Genomic DNA, 21777 nt, shown 5'->3' with positions numbered 1-21777 from the left:
CTACACCACTACTGACATGCAAATAGGAACATTAACACGACATGCTGAGCCCCGGCTCTTAAAACAATCCATGGCTCCCTCCTTTTACTCACGGATGGACATGAGCTACGTGAAGATGGGCAGAGCCCACAGCTTCCTTACCCAGCTGTGACTGGTGCCCGTCCGCCATCTGGATCAGAGCGCTGTCTTTCTTATTGTACAAAATCTTCACGCGCTGCACGTCTCCATAAACACCTTGAGTGGAGCCACAGAGAGGTAATCCAAAAAGGAAATTAATTTTATGTGCAAGTCAGCTAACGATTATCTTTCTGACATATTAATGAAACATTCAGACATCAACATGATCACTCATTCAAACTCATCATTCTCACAAATGAATAAAGAAAGATCAAGATTTTGAACAGTGAATTTTGAAAAGAACACATTTTGATAAACCCTCAAAGCTATGTGAATGATATTAAAGACCATGCAAAATAAATCAGCATGCATTAAAACAAATTTTGTGTCTATGGAGAGTTTTAAATAGCAAAGAAAAATAGCAGAAGATTTACTATTCAACTTTAAGCCAAAGTGCTAGCTACAAATAAGAATTAAGGTGAAACCAAAATCAAATCAATAATAAAGTATAGTGCTAACAATAACATACCGAAGAGGGTAAACAGACTTTGGGGCGTAACCATCTTAGGAGAGAGAAGAGCAAGCAGCGGAGATGAACAGATCATCCATACGGAGGGTGGTCCCGCAGAATGGTGAGTGGTCATGATCATGGTTCAAGGCGGTTAATTGGGGCAAGTTGGTCCGAGGACGTTTGTTCAAGCACAGAAGCATGAACAGGGAATGGAGACAGGGATGGAGACCAGGACCAGGAAAATAAAGGGTCAGACAGGGGAGGGAATGGGTGTTTGGAAAGACAAGGAGAGGGAAGGTGAACACACAGGGGAAAGGATGAAATGGGGAAGGGAAACAGCAATGCAGAAGAAAAAAATAAGGAATTGGGGAACAAAAAAAAAATAAAATATAGGTCAGTACATAGGAAATGCAGGAATTTGGTCAGAAAATGGTTGGTTTATGTACTGTACAAGAAAAACTGAGTAAAATGTAGTCATCCAAGACAAATATGGGTAAAGTACATCTACATCAAGAGTCAATTACAGCATTTCATCTCAACATGGGGCAGGAGCATGCACAGGGCTGTAACTCTGAACTGTAACTGCATAAGCACGGCTGGTTATGAAATGCAGGCAGAATTTTTAAAAGAAAAACAAAGGCACTGATTCAAGCCTTTTCACATGCAGAACTGTGAGCGACAATAGTACCAATGATCAAATCAGCTCAATGTTCATACTGACAGAGGCCAATTAAAAATGAAACCAATGTTCAATTAGACACCATAAACTGATACACTGAGCCTCCCACATTTCATACCAGCTTTCATAGCAATCAAAATAAAACATACCAGACATAAATGTACAACTAAAAAAATAACTCAACGGTAAGCTATTTAACAACGGGGCGATAACGTTGAAAATATTTGTAGGAGACAGTGACTAATAACTGCAAAGAAAAATTACTAAAAGGCGGGAAGAGTGCCTCGGCAAGATCTTTGGAAGAACCTTTAAAGAAACACGGATTAGAGTCGTTCACATCAAAGAAGATTTAAAAAATACAATGACACATAAGCATGAAATGAACAAGCAAATAATTAGAAAAGGCAAAGAGCAAAATTTTTTACAGTTAAATCTGCAAACTGGATTACATTTGCCTTTGAGAACAACAAAAAGATAAAAAGCCAAACTACTGTACTTCACCATATTTTTCTTAGGAAAAATAGGTAGTTAGGTTAAAAAAATATATATTTAAAGAGATATGACTATCTAAGGAAATAAAGTATTACTTAGGTACATAGGTTTTATTCAGAAGTAGAAACATACAAAAAATACTTTGACTAATGAATGTACATAAAAGAAAGGCAAGTGCAAAATGAAATCCACATGGAACTTGCACAGATGGAATGGAGTGAAGGGTGAACAGGACAGGCCGGCCACTAACCTCCTCGTTCAGATTGCTAACCAGCAGGACCGTGTTGCCGCCCGCGGAGACTCCGGGCATCCCCACGCGGCCTGCCGCAGCCGCGGCTGCAGCCGCCGCGGCGTTTGGAATGGCCAGAGGACTCAGAGCTCCTGGAACAGCTGCAACAGGAAGCCCTAATTTTAAAATAAAGCGGATTTTACGAAACACACACAAGTCGTTTACAAACACCAACTTAAGCACCAAGGCTGCAGGACTTGGGGCTGCGCTCCACATGGTTCCTGAAAGGGAATTCGTGTAACACTGAGAAAAAGGGCTTGCTGACCGGGAGTCGTTACAGAAAAACAGATTTCGGGGAAATTATTAACTATTACAACTAAAGTACATGCTATATTATGTTAACAAGTTAAACCATCGCGTTTCCACGGAAAAGCAAAGGGAGCATAGAGAGTGGAACACATTCAAGTCAAAACGTGCGCGCCCCGGGCTTACAGCGAGAAGCACATCTAAAACCACCTTTCACTACGAGTGACTCACTTTACACAGGGCCGTCTTCGTGAACTCACACCGGAAATCAAACCAGTCAGCACAGCTCATGAAACCAGTGGGTCCCCTTCTATGGATCAGCAACTTTCAACGGGAGGCTGTGAATGTGTCTAAAACATGCAACACCTGACTAGGCAGGAACACTGACCATGTCCCTTTGACTGCCCAATGCAGCCACTGCCAATAGCTAATACAGCAGCAGCCACCGAGTGTGACAGGAAATTACGCCTATTGTTTTCATCATATTGGCAAAAAACAGCCTTTTTGGCGACCACAGAAGTTAATCCTTAGTTTATGCCACGAGATGTAAAGGGTTGAAAATCACTGCTATGAACAAATCGCCCTGAACAGTATTTAATGTACACAAGGGCCTGAAGGAAGTCTTACCACAATCTATTTGCCTTAATTCCACCAGTAAAATGCTCCCCAGGGGGAGGAACAAGCAACCCCTCGGTTTCAAACGGCCTGCCAGTGTTTCCTGTCCTTCACCACCCGTCTTCTATGTCCTTCTGACTTCTCGGTTCTACTTCCCAGTTTCTGCTGCTCTTTCTTCCTTAAAATACTTATTTCTTAGAGAATCTCCTTCTACCTCAGCATCTTTTATCCACTTTTCCGAGGCCAATGCACAGGAACCCTCTATGCTTACACACCAGCTTCTCAGTGACTACTAGCTCATAAAGATGTGAAGATACGGTCTTGTCCTCCTTCCCACGATTCAAAAAGAAATCCAACCTAAAGGGAGTTAGTTTAGACAGACCGGGTAGACCTGGCCCTTCGCCCTGTGTTCCCGCAGCTGCCGTTGTATTTCTTCTTTTCTTTCCGGCCTTCTTGGGTATGTCACAGGGATGTGCTGTTACCTTTGGTTTCAGACACCTTATTCTTTTAGCCAAATTTTTATCTTTTTACTTTGGAAACTACTATGACCTTCCACTGCCAGTCTGAAGGGTTCTGTAAGATTCACCATTTCTTAGCCTCTGGCTTTTGACTTGAAAATGTCCCCTTCCAGCAGCTGCTTCTTGCCCTCTTGCCCCCTCTCCAGTTTGGCTCTGGCTGAGTTTATCTTACAACCTCTTGCCCACACCATGGTTTGGGGCAGGGGTCCTCAAACTTTTTAAACAGGGGTCCAGTTCACTGTCCCTCAGACCGTCGGAGGGCCGGACTATAGTTTAAAAAAAAACTATGAACAAATTCCTATGCACACTGCACATATCTTATTTTGAAGCAAAAAAACAAAACGGGAACAAATACAGTATTTGTATTTGCATGTGGCCCGCAGGCTGTAGTTTGAGGACTCCTGGTTTGGGATCTGCCCCTTTTTTATTTCTCCACTTTTCTTTGGATTTTACTTTTTGTCTTGGAAAATCTCTGTATACCAAAGTAGAGAGACTAGAATAATGAACTCATGTACCCATTACCCTGACCTACACTTACTCAGGGCCAACCTTGTACCAAAGTAGAGAGACTAGAATAATGAACTCATGTACCCATTACCCTGACCTACACTTACTCAGGGCCAACCTTGTACCAAAGTAGAGAGACTAGAATAATGAACTCATGTACCCATTACCCTGACCTACACTTACTCAGGGCCAACCTTTTGTCATCAACATGCCCAGTTTCACTTAAAAGCGAGTCCCAGGGGGAAGGACCTGAGGCCGAGTGCCTTTGTGCCCAGCGTCTCTCTCCTCTCTGGACCCGCCAGCGGGCTCTTCCTAACCAGCGATGCCACCACATCACTAACCGCGCGCGTGGAAAGCACCACAGTCCTCAGGACAGACAGGCTGTTGCCACGTACCATTGAGTGGAAATACCTCTTCACCTGCTGCCCATATCAGTCTGTAAGAATCCATTCTCAACGCCTCACAGCAACGGCGCTCTGAGCAGGGACCCTCTTCCGCCTGCAGCACTGTTTCCTGGATCTCCACGTGTCTGTGGCTGACGCACGCGGTCCCACTAATGCTGGCACCAGCACACACCGCGGTGGCAACGACACTGTCCTATCACTCCTCGTCTCCCTGCCTCAACTGGCTGTTAGTAGAAACAGTCACCTGACACTTGTGTTAAGTTCCTTGGTATTAATGGGATCCAGTTGCCTTCTCTCTCTCTCCTTCCCTCTCTCTCTCTCCCTCCGTCCCTCTCTCCCTCCCCCCCCCTCACACACACACACTTAGGAGAAAGAAATGTACTATCAACTCTCAAATTCCCTTTTAACAATATAAATCTTTTTTTTTTTAAGTCCACCAAAGCCACTTGACTGGCTCTTTTCCATAATAAAAAATTAAAATCAGGCCCTAACCGGTTTGGCTCAGTGGATAGAGCGTCGGCCTGCAGACTGAAGGGTCCCAGGTTCGATTCCGATCAAGGGCATGTACTGTGGTTGCGGGCACATCCCCAGTAGGGGGTGTGCAGGTGGCAGCTGATCGATGTTTCTCTCTCATCGATGTTTCTAACTCCCTCTCCCTCTCCCTTCCTCTCTGTAAAAAGTCAATACAATATATATATTTTTAAAAATTAAAATCAGTTTAATTCCTGGTTTCATTTTCAATTCTAAGTGATAACTCTCAGAATCTACTAAGCCAAAAAAACTTACCTGAAGAACTAGTTAGTTACCAAAACTAAAAATAATCTTGCCCTGGCAGGTGTGGCTTGGTTGGTTGGAGTGTCGTCCCATGCACTAAAAGGTGTAGGGTTCGATCCCCAGTCTGGGCCTGTGAGGGAGGCAACCTATCCATGTTTTTCTCTTTCTAAAATCAATTAAAAAATCTCACCCTCGCTGGCTTGACTCAGTGGATAGAGCATCGGCCAGTGAACTGAAGGGTCCCAGGTTCGGTTCTAGTCAAGGACACATACTTCAGTTGCAGGCTTGATCCCTGGCCCTGGTCAGGGTGCATGTGGGATGTATCGTTCCCCCTCCCCCCTTCCACTCTAAAACAAAATCAATGGAAAAATAGCCTTTGGTGAGGATGAACAAAAACAAGTCTCACAAAGCTCCCAATCCTTACTGTTCAGTACATCCTTGAAACTGGACTGTCTTCCGTCTACTCCTCCCACTCAGCCACACCTGCGCCCTCGCCCCCGTGAGCAGCTCTATGGCTCCACCCTTGTCTTCTTCTCCTCCCCCGCCTCAGCCATTCACTCTTTCAACTTCCCAATCCTCTTAACACCCACCCCCAGATGCCCTCCGCCCGCTTCTCCACCCCCACATGGTGCCCGCACAACCACAGAGCTAGTCACCTGCCCCTCCCGCGCCGGGCTGGACTGAGGCCCAGAAGCTCTAGCTTCCTTTCACCGCTGCTCACACTCTGCAGTGCAGGCGAGGCTACATCCAAGCCTCTATCCTGGCTCTGCTTTCATCTGAGCTTGTAAAGCAGTAAGAACAACAATATGCGTGCGCACACCAATCCCACATTCTGTTAGCCAACATTAGCGGATTTCCTAGTCCAGTGGTCGGCAAACTCATTAGTCAACAGAGCCAAATATCTACAGTACAACAATTGAAGTTTCTTTTGAGAGCCAGATTTTTTAAACTTAAACTATATAGGTAGGTACATTGTTATTAACTTAATTAGGGTCCTCCTAAGGCTTAGGAAGAGCCACACTCAAGGGGCCAAAGAGCCGCATGTGGCTCGCGAGCCGCAGTTTGCTGACCACGGTCCTAATCTATTCCCAAGAGTTCCCTATAAAAGTACACTAGACTGAAGTCCTATCTCCTACTGTCAATCTCATGTTCAGCAAGGATCAGAAACCCCTAAATTCTTCAACCAATTTCCAAAGTCCTCTTCTTCCACCTCTCCCCCTTTTCCCTCTCTTCAGAGACAGAATGGCGAAGAGAACAGGGAATTTAAGGCCAATGACTTCGTTTCTGACTCCAGCTCTGCCCCTGAATGTCCGCAGCTCAATAAAAACCCGCCAGTTCCACGAGGATTATCACAAGCATCTCCGTTTTCCAGACCCCAACATTCTCACTGTCCTCTGGATCTAGTCACTACAATGAATCCTAGAACTGAAGCCAGCCTAAAACCAACGCTAGCTGACAGGCACTGAGCACTCACTCACTATACGCCAGGCACTGCCCAGGTCATCAAAGGCACCAGCACACTGACCCTCACCATGGCCACAGCACCAGGGACCGCTGGCACCACGTCGGTCACAAATGTGGTGGCTGGGCCAGATCTTGGACCCAGGCGTCTGGGTGTGGAGTCCCTGCTGGAGGTAGTGACTGCGCTATGTCCTCACTGCATTCATTGCCCTGGGCCTGCTGTACTCCTGAACCCCACCCTCCTTTCCTCAGCGTCCTACCTCAGGGCAGGTGCTTTCTCCTAGTGCATCCTCTATCCATTATCTGATGTACATGCCTTGAGACTATCCTCATGGTAACTACTGAAGAGGCACTCCCCATTTTAATCCTATTTATTTCATCCCTCCATTCTTGGTGCTTTAATTTACCTATGATTTAAATGTGCACTGCTTTAAGTTTCAAGTCTTTAACTCTCTTCCTCTCTTATACTTGGGGAATCCAACACTAGACCATAAAATAATAAAAAACCATCTGACATATTCCTATCAAATGAAGACCCTACAAAGTATAAAAAGAGCACTCAATGCTGGCAGGGGGAGGAATAGGCGGACTCAGGTACCGCTCATGTTAGTGTAAATCAATAGCGCCTTCTAAAGACATGTGCAGTAAGAATCTGAAGCCTTGAACATTTTCCTTGACCCGGTAATTCTAATTCTAGGAATCCAGCCTAAAGAAATAGTTTGAGAGAGAACAAAGTTATGTACAGGATGTCTATCATATGCCACTTACAGTAATAAAAAGTATGGAAGTATGTCCAACAAAGTTGCCCACTATCACACAATGCCGCTATTAAACTTATCATTTAAAAATTTCCTTAATGACACTTATACACAAAACTGCAAATAAGATGTTTTTAACTTTGTACAAAAAGTTTGTATTTTCAGGAAAACTGTAACAGTGGTTATCTCTTATAAATTATCCAAATTACTAGAGGCTGCCGTTATTTGATTTTTAAAACTTGTCACTCACCTACTTCCAAAACTATTTTAGGGTACTTTGAGAATAAAAAGCCCAGTTATATTTAACTAGACACAAAGTCATTAAAACAGGTAAATGATGAAGTCACGTAGTAAAGGAAGGTGAAGTCCCATGTTTTCACCACAGAACGCCTTCCTTCTTTTCCTCAGGCGGAGAGAATAAACAAAAACATAATATATTAATGTATTCAACACAGAGCTGGAAAACACTACACAATTTATTAAGAACTGAGAAGCTTTACTCATTTGCTTTCAATGCAAAAATGTAGGACACACTTGAAATGACAGGGAAAACTGATGAATTCCCTAGAAAAGAACCGGTGACTTCTAAGCAAATACAAACACTTGGGCAAAGGCCCAGAGCACTTAGGGTCCAAGGAAGTGGATGTTTGATGTTAGCTGAGGTTTCTTGGTATTTTGCTGTTACACTGTTTCTTTAATGAGTTGCACGCGAATTTTTTAAGCTTCTCAGAAATTACGTGTAAACTCTTGATGTCATCTTCTCCTTTGTTTGATATTTTAAGGATCAAATTATGTATCTGCCAAGTCCCTAGCAAAATGCGTAGGACCTACAAGATATTCAATAAATGTAATAATACAATTTTTACCGGTAAAGAATTTAAGAAGCTATAGTAATAATTATAAACAAAAGTCATGTATCACTCATTGTTTCTCTCAACTTTACCTTTAAAAGTGGTACACTTGAAATAGTATTAATTTATAAGCTGAACTGAGGGACTAAAGGCTTAAACTAGATCCATAAAGTAACAGAGCTTGTCAGGAAAGAATGTTATCAAAACAAAGCATCTATTATCCTCAGGATGAACAGATGGCTTGTGCTGGATGGAGCAGAAAATTAGAACAAAGGGTCAGTTTTGTCTGAAGTCTCCAGAATTAATTTCAAATGTCAATTGCTTCTCTTGCATTAGGGTACCTCTATTCAAGATGTATCATTACTTACATTACGTTTTTACGAATGGCTAGTGCAATGTTACATATCCACAGTAAATATCTATTTTCAAGAATTATTTCATTATAATACTTTTCTTTTTAATTGATGGGAATAAACTCAACTCTAAGAGCTTCTCTGAGACTCATAAATCTTGGTTCCATATGGATAGAAACTCTAAAGACAACCTTACAAATGTCAGAAATCAAGAATGTCCCAGGCACGTCAAGTAAAAGGAAACTAAGATTTCATCCTAAAGTGATGACTTCATTCATTTTACTTACAAAGTAACATTTTCCTTATTTTTTCTTCATCTTGATTCCAACTCTATCAGCTGCAAATTTTTGCATTGTTTTTGTTAGGTGGGTCAAATCCATTGTCAAACAAGGTGAAGTCAAATAAATACCAAACAAATTTTATAGAAAATTCTTTCCAGTGTAAATTTTTTTTAAAAGCGAGAGTATATAATACGTCCTCCTCCCATTCCATATTTTGTCTGTTAACATTTCACTGTTTCTATGCCGTGCTAAATGAAAACAATCAGACAAGGCCCCCCAAAATATGCACAAGGGGCCTGGACCTAGACTTAATTCTAGACAGCATGACATCAACTTTAAAGTGTAAAATTTTATGAAGAATTCAACAGTATTTCCCCATTAGAGCTTTTCCCTTTTATTTGGGGAGAGCAGGTGAGGGTGTGAAAGACACCTGATATAATTTTGACATACCTTGTGAAGAACACTAAGGTTTTTCCCCACAGTATTCATATGGCTTCTCGCCCAAGAAAAGTAAAATGTAACACAATTTGTTAAATTCTTAACGGGGGGAGGGGGGGGAGCCTCACTGTACTTACTGGAGTTCAACAGGCACTTTCAAAGCCATTGGCAAACGGGGGACAACGGTATAGACAATGAAATCATACCTAAGAGGGATGTCTCCTTGGCAAACGCTGCGGCAATAGCTGGGTCCAGGGCAGGCTGTCCATCCCCAGACGGGAGGTCAGGTCGAGTATAATCCCTACTTTTGTCATTGTTGTATTTTACATTCAAATTCACAAGTTTGGAAAAATCAATCCTTAGAGTACAGCAAGCGTTATAAATGTTCTGACCATCTAGGGCCTGTAAGAGTGAATAAAGCACATGAGCCATGTTAAGGAGTGACAATTAGCAAAATGTGAGACTGACAACAAAACACTGACAGCCTGCGTGGAAGCGACCAGGAAGGGATCAAGCACCTTCCTTCTGTCCTTGCTATCCCAGCTGCACAGGAACTGGGTTCACAAGTACTATCTTCTTGAAAGAGAAGGTGCCACTTAAATCTAAAATACAACCAGTTAAGCACATGTACAAATACTTCTAATTTTAAAAATCTGCAAAAATTAACAAGGGTCACAAACAGTCCTGCCAGAGCAGTGCCCCAATGGCCTGCAGCCACGATGCCCGTGTGACACCCACACTTTCTGCGGGCGGCAGTGCTTTGGTTTTATGAGGTCGCTTCTGCTGATGCCACATTGAAGGGCTCAATCCAAGTAACTGTCACTGTGATGCATCTGGCAAGTCCCATGAAACGGGCAAAACACGTTCCCTTCCTTGAGGTGCGCAACCTGCACCAGAACAGCCTGTGGACGCAGCAAATCCCGCGGCGTGCCCAAGGGCGTGCGGAGCAGTGCGGCTGCACAGCTGGAGGCCTGCTCTCGCTCGCGCCGGTCACCTGACCGCTCTGACAGGCGTGCAGCGGTGGCCAGGCAGCCTGCGTAGGCCACCTGGAGGAGAGGGCTCAGGGACAGGTGGCCCAGGACCACGCTGCTGCGCTAACTGTGCTTGTCCTGCACCTAGTCAGTCCCAGGCCGGTGTCCCGCTGGACACCAGCCTGGGACAGGGAGTGACCATGACTCTTCGTGAGAGCAAACCTTCCCTGTACAAACAACTGTTCAGAACTGAGGGCTGCGCTCAGCTCTTCTACCTGAAAGTGAGACCACAGTTCTTCTGACAGGTCAGGGCTGGTGTTTACATGGACTGAGACCCAGCAGGTGTGTAAACCCAGAACTAGAGTATTTTAATAGTAAACCCACGCTTTCCCACATGCTGAGTGGGGAAAGAATTTTAATTCCCTCAGTCTGACTATTCTGATTGCCATGTGTTGACTAAGGAAAGGAGTGAAGCAGGCGGAGGAAGAGCCAGGAGCGTCATTATGGACAGCTCGATGGCTACGTAAGTACACAAGGTTTGTCATTCACTCAACGACTCCCACTCTGAAAAGGATGCCTCTTCCCTTCATATACAAGATTGAGTTTATGTGACTCTTTTTACCAAGCTTAAACTAACCTAAAAACTAATTCAACACGTTCACCCATTTCAATACAATACTGGTGAAAACTCACTTAAAGGGGCTACCCACACGGATTCTAACCACATCTGAGGGCAGGCACCCATCCTGAGCTGTCGGCCAGCGTCATGCCAGTGTCAGGGCGTGCTGTGCTGCACAAACCAGGCCCGAGCAGGGCGTGCCTCTGCTCCTGCGGCTCCCCACGGGAACGCACGATTTTGATTCAAGACTGGCCTGCAGCACAGCAGCCTTGGCAGAGACTTGGGCGACGGCCGCAGTGCCCTGCCCCGACCTGCCTCACCCCCTCCGCCGGTCATCTCTCTTTCTGAGTCGTTATTCTCTGACAGCAAAATGCTGCATTTACCAGCAGTGTGCGCAGTTTTCAAAACCCCCCAACCAACCAAACCCAGCGTACAGGGCTCCCAACCCAAAGACAGCTCACAGAACACTGCGCTCTCCCCGCCAAAACCGGAAGGTACACTGCCTGCTACATGGATTCGTGCTCAAGAGAGGATTTCATCTCCTTCTCACCTGAAAAATTATCGGAGTCTCTTCCCAACCCTGGTTCCTTGCCTGTTAATTTTATGTGACCGCCAGTGTTTAACAAGCATGGAAGCACAGCAACTAAGGACCAAGGTTAGAGCCAACTCTGTACACACCGAGGTGCACACGGATGGCTGAGGCAGAGGAGAGCTGCGGCGCACCAGGTGTGGGGAAGCTGTGGCAGGCGGAGCGAGTCCCAGAACCCACATCAGTGCCCGTTCTACGAATGCAGCAGAGAACACAGCAGACATGGGACCCAACATCACCCCACAGACGCCAGTCTGCGCCACCTGTAAGGCTGCATGCACGGTGCAGCTGAGCTACTTCAGCATTAACAGGGCTATACACGCAAGTGTGTATCTGCCTAAGAAAAAGATCACATCTCAAAACAGCTCTACACTTACCAGTTTTGCTTGTTGAGCATTTACTGGATCGCCATATTGGAGGAGAGCTTGAAACTGGTTATTTTTTGTAAATGTGATTATCTTCAATACAGCACCAAACTTAGTAAATATCTGGTAAAACATCAAAAGGAAAACTTTATCGACTATCTTATGACTTCTCCCATCTGTTGGCTGACATGCGGATTCAGACACACGTACCTGGTGAAGCACGTCCAAGGTCACGGGGTAGTACATGTTGTCGATGATGATTCTGAGCACCGGGCTCTGGGCGGGGGTCACGGCGCTCTCGCTCACGGCGGTGCCGCTGAGAGGCGTGTTTGCTGTCTGCACGGCCGTCACGGCCTGGAGCACAGCTTGGGCACGCTGCAAGGCGAAAACCAGGACTTTGCAAGCACACGCAGTATTTTCACTAACATTTTGCTACATGTTACACTATTAGCTCGTTTCTTTTCTAAAATACATATAAATAAAATTTAACACTCAAATGAGCCTTTTGCGCCAGGCTCTGTGTTAATTCCAATAGTCTAGCATTTACTTCAAAATAATCATCTAGCACTGGGACCAATGCTGACCAAGCCGCGAGAGGCAATGTCGTTTCCTCCCAAAGAACATGCAGATGGAAGTGTTAGCGAACAATGACATTTCAATCTAACAGTTTTCACTCTATAAAAAGGCAAATGGCAGACCTCAAAAAGGATTACTCTACTATCCAAAAGACTTCCCAGAGTCTTATTTCTAATACAATCTTAAATAAGAATATTCACAATACAATTTAAGTCTTTTTTCATACTAGTGTAACATCTGACATCAAAGTTTTTAGAAAACTGTTGTGCACTTTAGTTTAAAACCATTAGATTTTTAGGAACACTTCAAGATAAAATATGAAAGACATTTCCCATAAAATGTTATGGTATTTAATACACTATTATTTTGTTTGACTAATAAGACATTGCCAATAAACCATGACACTGAATACTGTAACAAACATCTTGATTTCTGAAATTTTAAAATGTGAAAAAAAATATATATGTACAGAATTGAAGAACAGTATCTTTTGGAAATCTGTCAACTAAATCATATGTTAAATGCTCCAAAATGACTACCTTTACTACAACCATTATGCTATTCCTATTATTACTATGACATATTCACTGATAAGAGAATTTCTTTCTACCTTACCTGGGGTCAAAAAATCATTATTAAGGAAATAATTGTTAAATGTAACAATGAAATACTCTACATTGCTTCACCGTTTAAAAAGCTGTACTGCCAGATGAGTAGGCATATAGAAGGGAACAGTGATGAGGAAAAGGAGAACACAAAAGAAAACACTAAGAGAATAGACAAGATTCAGTGCTAGCTTTGGAGGTACATAAACTAAAATCAGAATAGAGATTAGCATGGCCGCTTTGCAAAGATGAAATACAAATTCATAGAGTGTTCCTTTTTTTCCTTGAGATGTTAGCTACACTATGGTGGTAATCACTGCACAATATACACGTGTATCAAATCACGTTGTTATATGTCAATTACATCTCAATAAAGCTGAGGGAGAGAAATGTCCATTTCACTGAAATACTACATAACCAAGGATATTATATAGCTTTAAAGTGCTGATTAAGTGAACCTATAAATGTGTTAGCTAAAGAGACTAACTGAAATACAAATTATAAAAAGTCAAACCACCAAAGGTATTTAACTGATAAAATCCAAGCAGTACAGTTGTGTAAATAGCTAGCAGTCCTACCGCATAAACAGTTTCTATATCAAATTTTAACTTGTAACAAGAAAAAGAATATTCTGACCAGGTCCTTAGAAACATTGAAAAAATACTATTTAATTTACACGGTACTAATTTAAAATATGAAGAGATCAACATACTTTTTTTTTGTAAATAAACATAATATTTAAGAACATACTGCAAGAAACTGTCATAAAAATAACAAGATGCCCATGGAAACAGCTTCAGAATGCTTAAAAACTGTATTTTCTGTTAATATGCGATTCCTACTATGCTGTCGGCCATTTCCTTCATGTGCCTACACACACTCACTTGGTTCAGTGTGTTGTCTGTCTTCAGCTCCTTGTGGTTCGAGTACTGGATGTAAATGGGCTGGTTGCGAAGGTGAGGGGTCACAGCAGAATAGTAATTCACCATGGTAACAGCAGCCTCCTCTGTTGCTAGTTCCAAAAATGCCTAAACATTTAAATGCAAAAATATTTCATGCTGTGAATTAAATTCAAATAAGCTTTAATATCTGTCTAATCTATTCAGCTAATAGGAAAAATCAGTAACTAGAGTATAACCTTTCCAGTGCCTTTAGCTGCGCTCATAAGCAGAGGTGGAAATCCTCTCCTGAAGGTTAGGCACAAAACTGTGCACATGGTACTTCCGCCTTCCACCCGATTTCCCAAACTTCACAAATGTGCTTCCCCAATAAACGCTAGGGAAGCCCTAACCGGTCTGGCTCAGTGGATAGAGCGTCAACCTGCGGACCAAAGGGCTCTGGGTTCGATTCCAGTCAAGTGCATGTATCTTGGTTGCAGACTCCCCCCCAGCCTGGGCCCCGGACAGGGCGCGTGCAGGAGGCAACCAATAGACGTGTCTCTCACATCGATGTTTCTGTCTGTCTCTCTTTCTCTCTTCCGCTCTCCCTAAAAATCAGTGGAAAAATATCCTCCAGTGAGGATAAACAAAAAATATAAAATGAAATAAAAACTAGAGAAAAATAAAGCTAAGTTTTTTCTAGCATCAGAATTTTACCACTCCTAACCTAGAGAATAAAAGAGATCTCAAAGTGATTTTTAAAGCAGTATGATTTAAGAGACAAAAGAAAGTTAAAAATTAAATGTCAGCTTATTAGTAGTAGCATTAATATTTAAGGGAATGTTAAATTTCATAAGCGCTTCTAAATGGTATTAGAATTTTAATACAAAATGATTTTTAATATACTTGGACCCTTCTGCAACAGGCACGTCTACTCAGTGAAGACTATCTAGGACTAATGGCTATTTTCTTCTAATGCTATCAGGTAGGTATTTCCAGGGAATAAGCTTAAAGCCAAGAGGCGACTAGTGCCCCTTATGCCAACATTACAAAGGGCAGAGATACAAGGAAGTCCTCCACCTGTGTCTCCACACTCTCACTGTAACGAGTGCTCCCTCTGTCTCAGAGTGCACGCCAGGTGCTCCTTTCGCCCGGGCATGCGTTCCCTGAGCACTACCACCAGGAAGAGCCACGCTTCTGCTCTGCCCTCTGCCCTCCCTCGATGAGGAGAAAGGCTGGCACACACCTGCTGACTAGGTGGGCGACCAGCTGTAGGTTTGGAAAGGCGTACCTGGTTTTTCCCTTTCAGCATAAGGATGTTGGTCACCTTCCCAAAAGGTAAGCCTAGAGCAATGACCTCGGTTTCTGTAACCTCACCAGGCAGTTTTCGAATATGAAGAACACGAGAAGGAGCCCCATCCATTTTATCTTCTCCTTTGAACTTTTTACTGTCATTACCATTGGCTGAAAGACATTAGACAATAGTCTTCATATTAATTTTCCTTATCTGCATTAAAAAATACAAAGCAATGTTTATAAAAGAACCTAAAAACACAGCGGAATATACTGGAATAATTCCTAAAAATTCAAAAACTGGGACCTCATCTACCAATTAATTAAGATTGCTACTAGGTAAATGTTTCTAAACAGTATATGTAAAAAATAATGATAATGTAATAAGCTCATAAACAGATCGTCCAATGGCTAAAGAACATAATTATTTTACAATTTAATTATATTACAGACTAACAGAAATTTTTTAAAATGTAAAAATTTGAGTTGGCAGATATTAGGAAAAATATAATTTCACCTGAAAATTATAAATTGTTCAATTTGGGAAATATCATATTCCACAGGGGGATCAAAGAAAGCAATGCTGTAAAAATAATTATGTAGTCAGTCCACATGGTGCTTACCTCCCATGAGCCTCTGCTAACTTATTATTACCACCTGATCTCCCTCAATATCTTATCGCTGTCAACATCTATATACTATACATCATCCATGGACTTGACTGCCTTATCACTGAGCTAAGAAAAATGAACGCTCACACTCTACATCCTTGTATGGGAAAACAGAAATCCTAAAGAGTTAACCAGAAGCGAAGATATGTAACACAGACGGTACTTCCGTTATCCTGCTAGCTCTTTCGTTAACTCCAACAGCCAGTACACATTTTACTAGGTTTACTGTAAAACCTGCTGTCACTTGCATTTCCAAGTAGTTGCATAGCCTAGCTGCCTGAGTGCCTGAGGCACGAGGCGGGAAACACAGACGGCTAACTCAGAGGAAAGCAGGCTCCCGTGGCCTCTCTATGGAAGGGACATGTTGCCTAGAACCCCCCACAAACATTCAAACTGTGACACCATGTACTGGACACTTTAAGCATTATAAAAAGAAATGACATCAAAATTATCTGCATATAAAAATTAAAATAAAAACCTCAGAGTTCTGAGTAACATGTACTAGAATTTGAGATGATTTCAGTTTCAGAATAAGGCCAAACGTCACACTTTTAACGGTAATAAATCCTGCTGTTAGGAAATAACATGCAGCACTGGCAGAAGTATGTCTCCCCGACTGAAAGGAATATTCCACTTCCACAGCCTGAAGAAATGACTCGAGAGAGGGCAATTTGACAATTGTCAAGCCTCTGCCCAACAACCAAATAGTTACAAGTGTCTCTCAATAAAATCCAATTCCAGGACTAGCTGGAGCTAGCTGTATTTTGAAATGTCTCACTTTTATTTCTGAAAAAACTAATTTGTTACAAAATGAGTTAACATTAACTTTTCTCACTTCTAAAATTATTTTATTCTCCGACGACGTAAAGAAATCAGTAGAAAAGCTTTTGGACAGAGAAAGGCTGTTGAGATAGACACATTGGAAACAGAATCTATAGTAACGTGAGTCAGGAGAAACATCCTGTTCAAGCTGAAATGTAAGAATGAAAACCTGCTCTGCATCTGCTAACCATAGAAGGCTCCCTATAATCCTGTCTGTGTACGTGCTGTTGAGACAGCTGAACAACGGTGTATTTTTCCTGGCGAGCATAATCACTAGCTTTTAAAGGTTTAAGTTCTTAAAAGCAACAGTATTCAAATTTGGGCCTGTTAGAACATACAGACGCTCATCTTTCTATGTTAGAAAAAAAAGATCTTAAAGCTCGATGTTCTCTGTGCATAAAGGTAAAGGAAGTGAGTTTTCCTGAACTCCGGGGAAAGTGTGCATGTGATTTTCTCATGTTGAACAGACTTTCAGGGATTCACTCCATCACGAGAGATGGGCTCATTCTTTATAGCAGCGGTCGCCAACGCCTCAGACCTCACGGACCACCAGTGGTCGGCGACCACTGGTTTAGAAAGTGCATTAAGTATCATTCCTTGACATAATTTAAAAGAGGAGTACAGATTATTCTTTCTTTTCAACCAAAAACCAATCTCCTTTTCTACTTCATCCCTTTGTTAATGGGGCTCTATCACCCACTGACCCAGTGATTCTAACATTAATATGTATCTCTCCCAAACCAGTGTACTTCCCAATAACTCAGATGTTCTGATTTCTTTATACAGTTTCCTCCATATTCTGAGACCCTCACATCTCTAGAGTAGTGTAGTTTTTAAGTGTCTTCCCTATGTATAGTATAGCAGTCAGCTCCTCTATCCCCACCTACAAAATAGCAAATGGAACAAAAATCTTTTCTAAAATGTAAATCGGGTCAAGTCCAAGCTCCTTAATACTTTACGACAAATCGGATCCTGTATCTAGCCCACTGCCTACAAGGACCCGCTGTCAGCCCTTCGCCTACTTTACATTCCAGAAGACAAAACTATGAGTAGCTGACGGTTCCCAGAGGTCGTCTATTTCCAATAAATTTTGAATTTGTTTTACAACTTCGTTAATTGATATAGAATATGCCCATCACCACAGAAAATCCCCCGTTCTTCCTTTCCGTTATCCCCACTACCCATAGGCAACTATTGTTTAGGTTCTTTACTAAAAATTAATTATGTTCTTTGCCTTTATAGAAAAGGAATCATACATCATGTACTCTTTTCTGTCTGGCTCCTTTTGCTTCCTATAATGTTTACTAATATTCACTCACATTGTTGCATTAGTATGAAGTCTTGATTCCCATCTGTTAGGTATTGTCAGTTACAGTAGCTTCATAAAGTTAATTAGGGGGTATCCCCTCCTCTATTTTCTAAAGAAGTATATTTAAGATGATTATTTCTTACTTTGAAGTTCATAAAATTCAACAGTGAAGCCACCTTTGCTCCCGTGAAAAGATTAAAAATTCAATTATGATACAGAATTAATCTATACCCGTGGTCAGCAAACCGCAGCTCGCAGCCACATGCGGCTCTTTGGCCCCTTGAGTGTGGCTCTTCCACAAAATACCACCTGCCGGCGCGCACATACAGTGCGATTGAAACTTCATGGCCCATGCACAGAAATCGGTATTTTGTGGAAGAGCCACACTCAAGGGGCAAAGAGCCGCATGTGGCCAAGCCGCAGTTTGACGGCCACTGATCTATACTTATTATGAAATGGCAGGTTATGTCAGTTTTGGTAAATTAGACTTCAAAGGAATTTGTCTCATCTAACTTGTTTATTGGCATTACCAATGTTTATAATCTGTTCCTTCTACACTGTGTGGGATCTGTAGTAACATCTTCACGTTCATTCCCAATATTGGCAATTTATGCTTTCTTCCATTTCTTAAAAAAAAAAACTGTAAACCTTTTTCCCCCCTAATATGGTTCTTTTCTAATATAGGTAGACAGGTATCTATTAAGAGGTATAGACCTATTTTTTTGCCCTGTGCTTCTTGGGCTGTATCCAACAAATTTTGGTACATTATGTTTTCATTTTCATTCAGTCAGAAATATGCCTTTATAACTTCTTTGATTCATGTGTTCTTAGAAATGTGTAAATTTATAAATATTTGGTAACTTCCTAGATTTCTTAATGTTTTTAATTTCTATTAAATTCCACTATAATCAGGTACTATATGAGCTTTCCAATATTTGAAACTTATTGAGAATTACTTTATGTCAACATTTATGGCTTATCATGCTCTGACCAGGTTAGCTTGTTGCTGTGGTCTGGCCAATCGGGACCGAGCGAGACAGGCTGGAGCCCTCCTGCGATCCCTCCCCACTAGCCAACCTCCCGCATCCCTCCCCAGCCCCAATGGTGCACTGGTGGGGTCCCTCAGTCTGGCCTGTGCCCTCTCTCAATCCAGACTGAGAGGACTCTCCCCATCCCCAAGTACACAAATTTCGTGCACCGGGCCTCTAGTACCATATAAACAGAAAAGGTTTTTTGTGTGGACAAATTCAGCTTCACAACACTAGGACTATATTGGGTAAATACTTAATTGTAATTTTTACTTAACTAAATGGTCAGGAATGTGTTCATGTGCACTGAGTATAGGCCAACCTCAGAGATAATCGCAGTAAGGCAAGAATCGCATAGGTGGCTCACAATTTCTTTTGCTGGTGTAGGGTCTTGCCTTCAATTTGTAAAAAATGTAACATCTGTGAAGTGCAATAAAATCAGGCCTGCCTGTATATTACAAGCAACCACTACCTGAAGGAAATCAGTATGTGTCCAGTCTTTCACAATCCTTTTACTGCCAACACATTTAATTCCTCAAACAATTCAGGAAAGTTTTAGAAAAAAGGAACTTTGGTCTTCAGTAAAAAATGTTAAAATGTAGGGTTAGAAGGCAAAATCAATCACCATCATCATCAGATTAAAATTTTAGTCTCAGCCGAAACCGGTTTGGCTCAGTGGATAGAGCGTCGGCCTGCGGACTGAGAGGTCCCAGGTTCGATTCCGGTCCAGGGCATGTGCCTTGGTTGCGGGCACATCCCCAGTGGGGAGTGTGCGGGAGGCAGCTGACCGATGTTTCTCTCTCGTCGATGTTTCTAACTCTCTATCTCTTTCCTTTCCTCTCTGTAAAAACTCAATAAAATATATTAAAAAAAAAAATTTTAGTCTCAGCCATAAAACTAAGGTCTAAAAATTAGTCTACATTTGTTTACAGACAAAAGCCAACAGTGTTGTTTCAGACATATACAATTTTTTAAATCCTAACTATAAAAGTAAATAAATTATTTTAAATTTCCAAGTAGATAACATAACGAACATCAATTCAAAGAATTAAAATATTGTTACAGCAAAGAAAAAAAGTTGAAAGAATAGAATAAAATACAACTATGTAGTTGAAATTTTGGGTTTTATCTATAGTTTGGGCTTTATGAACTAGAGAATTAAAAATACGACACACAAAACACAAAAGCTAAAAACAGAAGTATAGAAAGGGTGAGAATTAGGAAACTTGTAACATGAACAAAAAATATATAAGATTTTTGTGATTTAAAAAAGCAATCAGTTACCTGCCCTCAGAAGTCACCATCTTCAGATTTCCTCACTTGACACATATATATACCCTAATAAAATGTCCTCTAAAATGTCAACAGAAAGCATTTAAAAAGTCTATTCTGATAAAAAGACTAAATTTTAGTTTTAATATCCTGCTCTATAAAATGGCAAAAATGACTGTTAAAGAGAGTTAAGACTTACCTGTAACCACCATGCTGCTCATATTAGAGTTTGGACTACTGAGAACACTACCTGAGAGTAGTTCGTCAGATCCTCTCTATAAAAACAAAAAGCAACGTAAGACATCTTTACATTTAGAAATATTAATCTGAAATTTCTTCACGTATCTTTAACTCTTCAAATAGCCACTAACAAAGTGTCAGGTGCTAAAACTATGGGGAACAGTCAAAACCTTTAGTCCCTAAAATAAAAACTTGACTCAAGTAAGGATCTTGCTCCCCTTCCCACAAAGCCAGAGTTTTTCTCCCTTTCATCCAAGTCCAAAGACATTAGGAAAAGTGACTGGTTCCCTAATCAAAAGCTTCGGAGAACTACGCCAATTTCTTTTAAACCACCTACTGCTACAGAAAGCTGGACTTTTCCACAAATACTCTATGAATCCTCCGACCCCACAGCACTTTATTCACCCAGAACAACTCAGGTCTTTAGAAAATGAGAACTTCATCCTGTAGAGTTGGACAGCTCTACATTATTAACATTAATCATGCATATATTTCAGTAGCTAAAACACCAAAAGCAAAATCCACAGAATGAGAAATTTATTTCTGCCTATATAAGCAGAAACTGAGTCATGTCTTCAAATCGTTTAGAGCAAGCATGTCAAACTTGTGACCCACAACAAATATTTTTGCAGCCCAGCCAATGTAACGGTATATGAGAAACGTTTTAATAAAAATTTTGTAACTTAGTTTTTATAATATCCTGTTATATATAATTAATAACGAACTACAACGTTCACTTTTATTAAAATTTTCTATTATTTCATGTTAACGATTACTCATTTATTTCAGCCATTTGTATTCAGCATGTCTCTATCAAAATAAACCTACGTTTCTATGAAAATTGAAGCTTTTGTTTTTTTGCGGCCCACATAAACTTAAACCTTGTTTATTTGGCCTGTGTTAGCCTTGGAGTTTGACATGCTTGCTTTAGAGAAAAGGTTATAAATTCACATGTTCTCAGAAATGCACTTGTTCAAATAAACCATGTTGATTTAGCTATTTTAAAAATGTGCATTTATAAAAAATATGTGAATAGATTAGCATTAAAATAGCTAAACCAACTGTTTTGCCCATTTTAAGTAGGTATATATTTACATACATGGGTATTACTATTTCAAATCACTAAATCAACAGAAACTGATTTAAACCACGAGTACAAAGAAGTTCAATGCAACTATCAAAATGAAAAAAAAAGGTATGAAGGACATATTAAAGCATTTCAGAAAATCCAAAACAATACAAATT

The 21777-nt window shown here is 41.3% G+C and overlaps 1 protein-coding gene across 4 annotated transcripts in view; it reads right to left on the bottom strand.

The window, feature by feature from the left end:
* The window catches only part of PTBP2 (polypyrimidine tract binding protein 2), a 24104-nt gene extending 3515 nt beyond the window's left edge, over positions 1-20589 (bottom strand). For 2 of the 4 annotated variants that reach the window (XM_015563388.1, XM_015563389.1), the window contains exons 1-9: positions 20492-20589; positions 15189-15361; positions 13904-14047; positions 12049-12213; positions 11851-11961; positions 9501-9696; positions 2050-2204; positions 647-680; positions 142-234 (exon numbers count right to left, since the gene is read on the bottom strand). In XM_015563388.1, the coding sequence (XP_015418874.1) occupies positions 142-234; positions 647-680; positions 2050-2204; positions 9501-9696; positions 11851-11961; positions 12049-12213; positions 13904-14047; positions 15189-15361; positions 20492-20513 (1093 nt within the window). In that variant the 5' untranslated portion in view covers positions 20514-20589. The remainder of the gene's footprint in view (positions 1-141; positions 235-646; positions 681-2049; positions 2205-9500; positions 9697-11850; positions 11962-12048; positions 12214-13903; positions 14048-15188; positions 15362-20491) is intronic. The other 2 variants (XM_015563390.1, XM_015563391.1) reach the window with 1 other exon arrangement.
* Positions 20590-21777: the final 1188 nt, after the last annotated feature.

The sequence above is a fragment of the Myotis davidii genome, unplaced genomic scaffold, assembly GCF_000327345.1.
Source record: "Myotis davidii unplaced genomic scaffold, ASM32734v1 scaffold217, whole genome shotgun sequence".
Classification (NCBI taxonomy): Eukaryota; Metazoa; Chordata; class Mammalia; order Chiroptera; family Vespertilionidae; genus Myotis; species Myotis davidii.
Note: the sequence above shows the minus strand (reverse complement) of the source record. Positions and strands in the feature narration are given on the sequence as shown.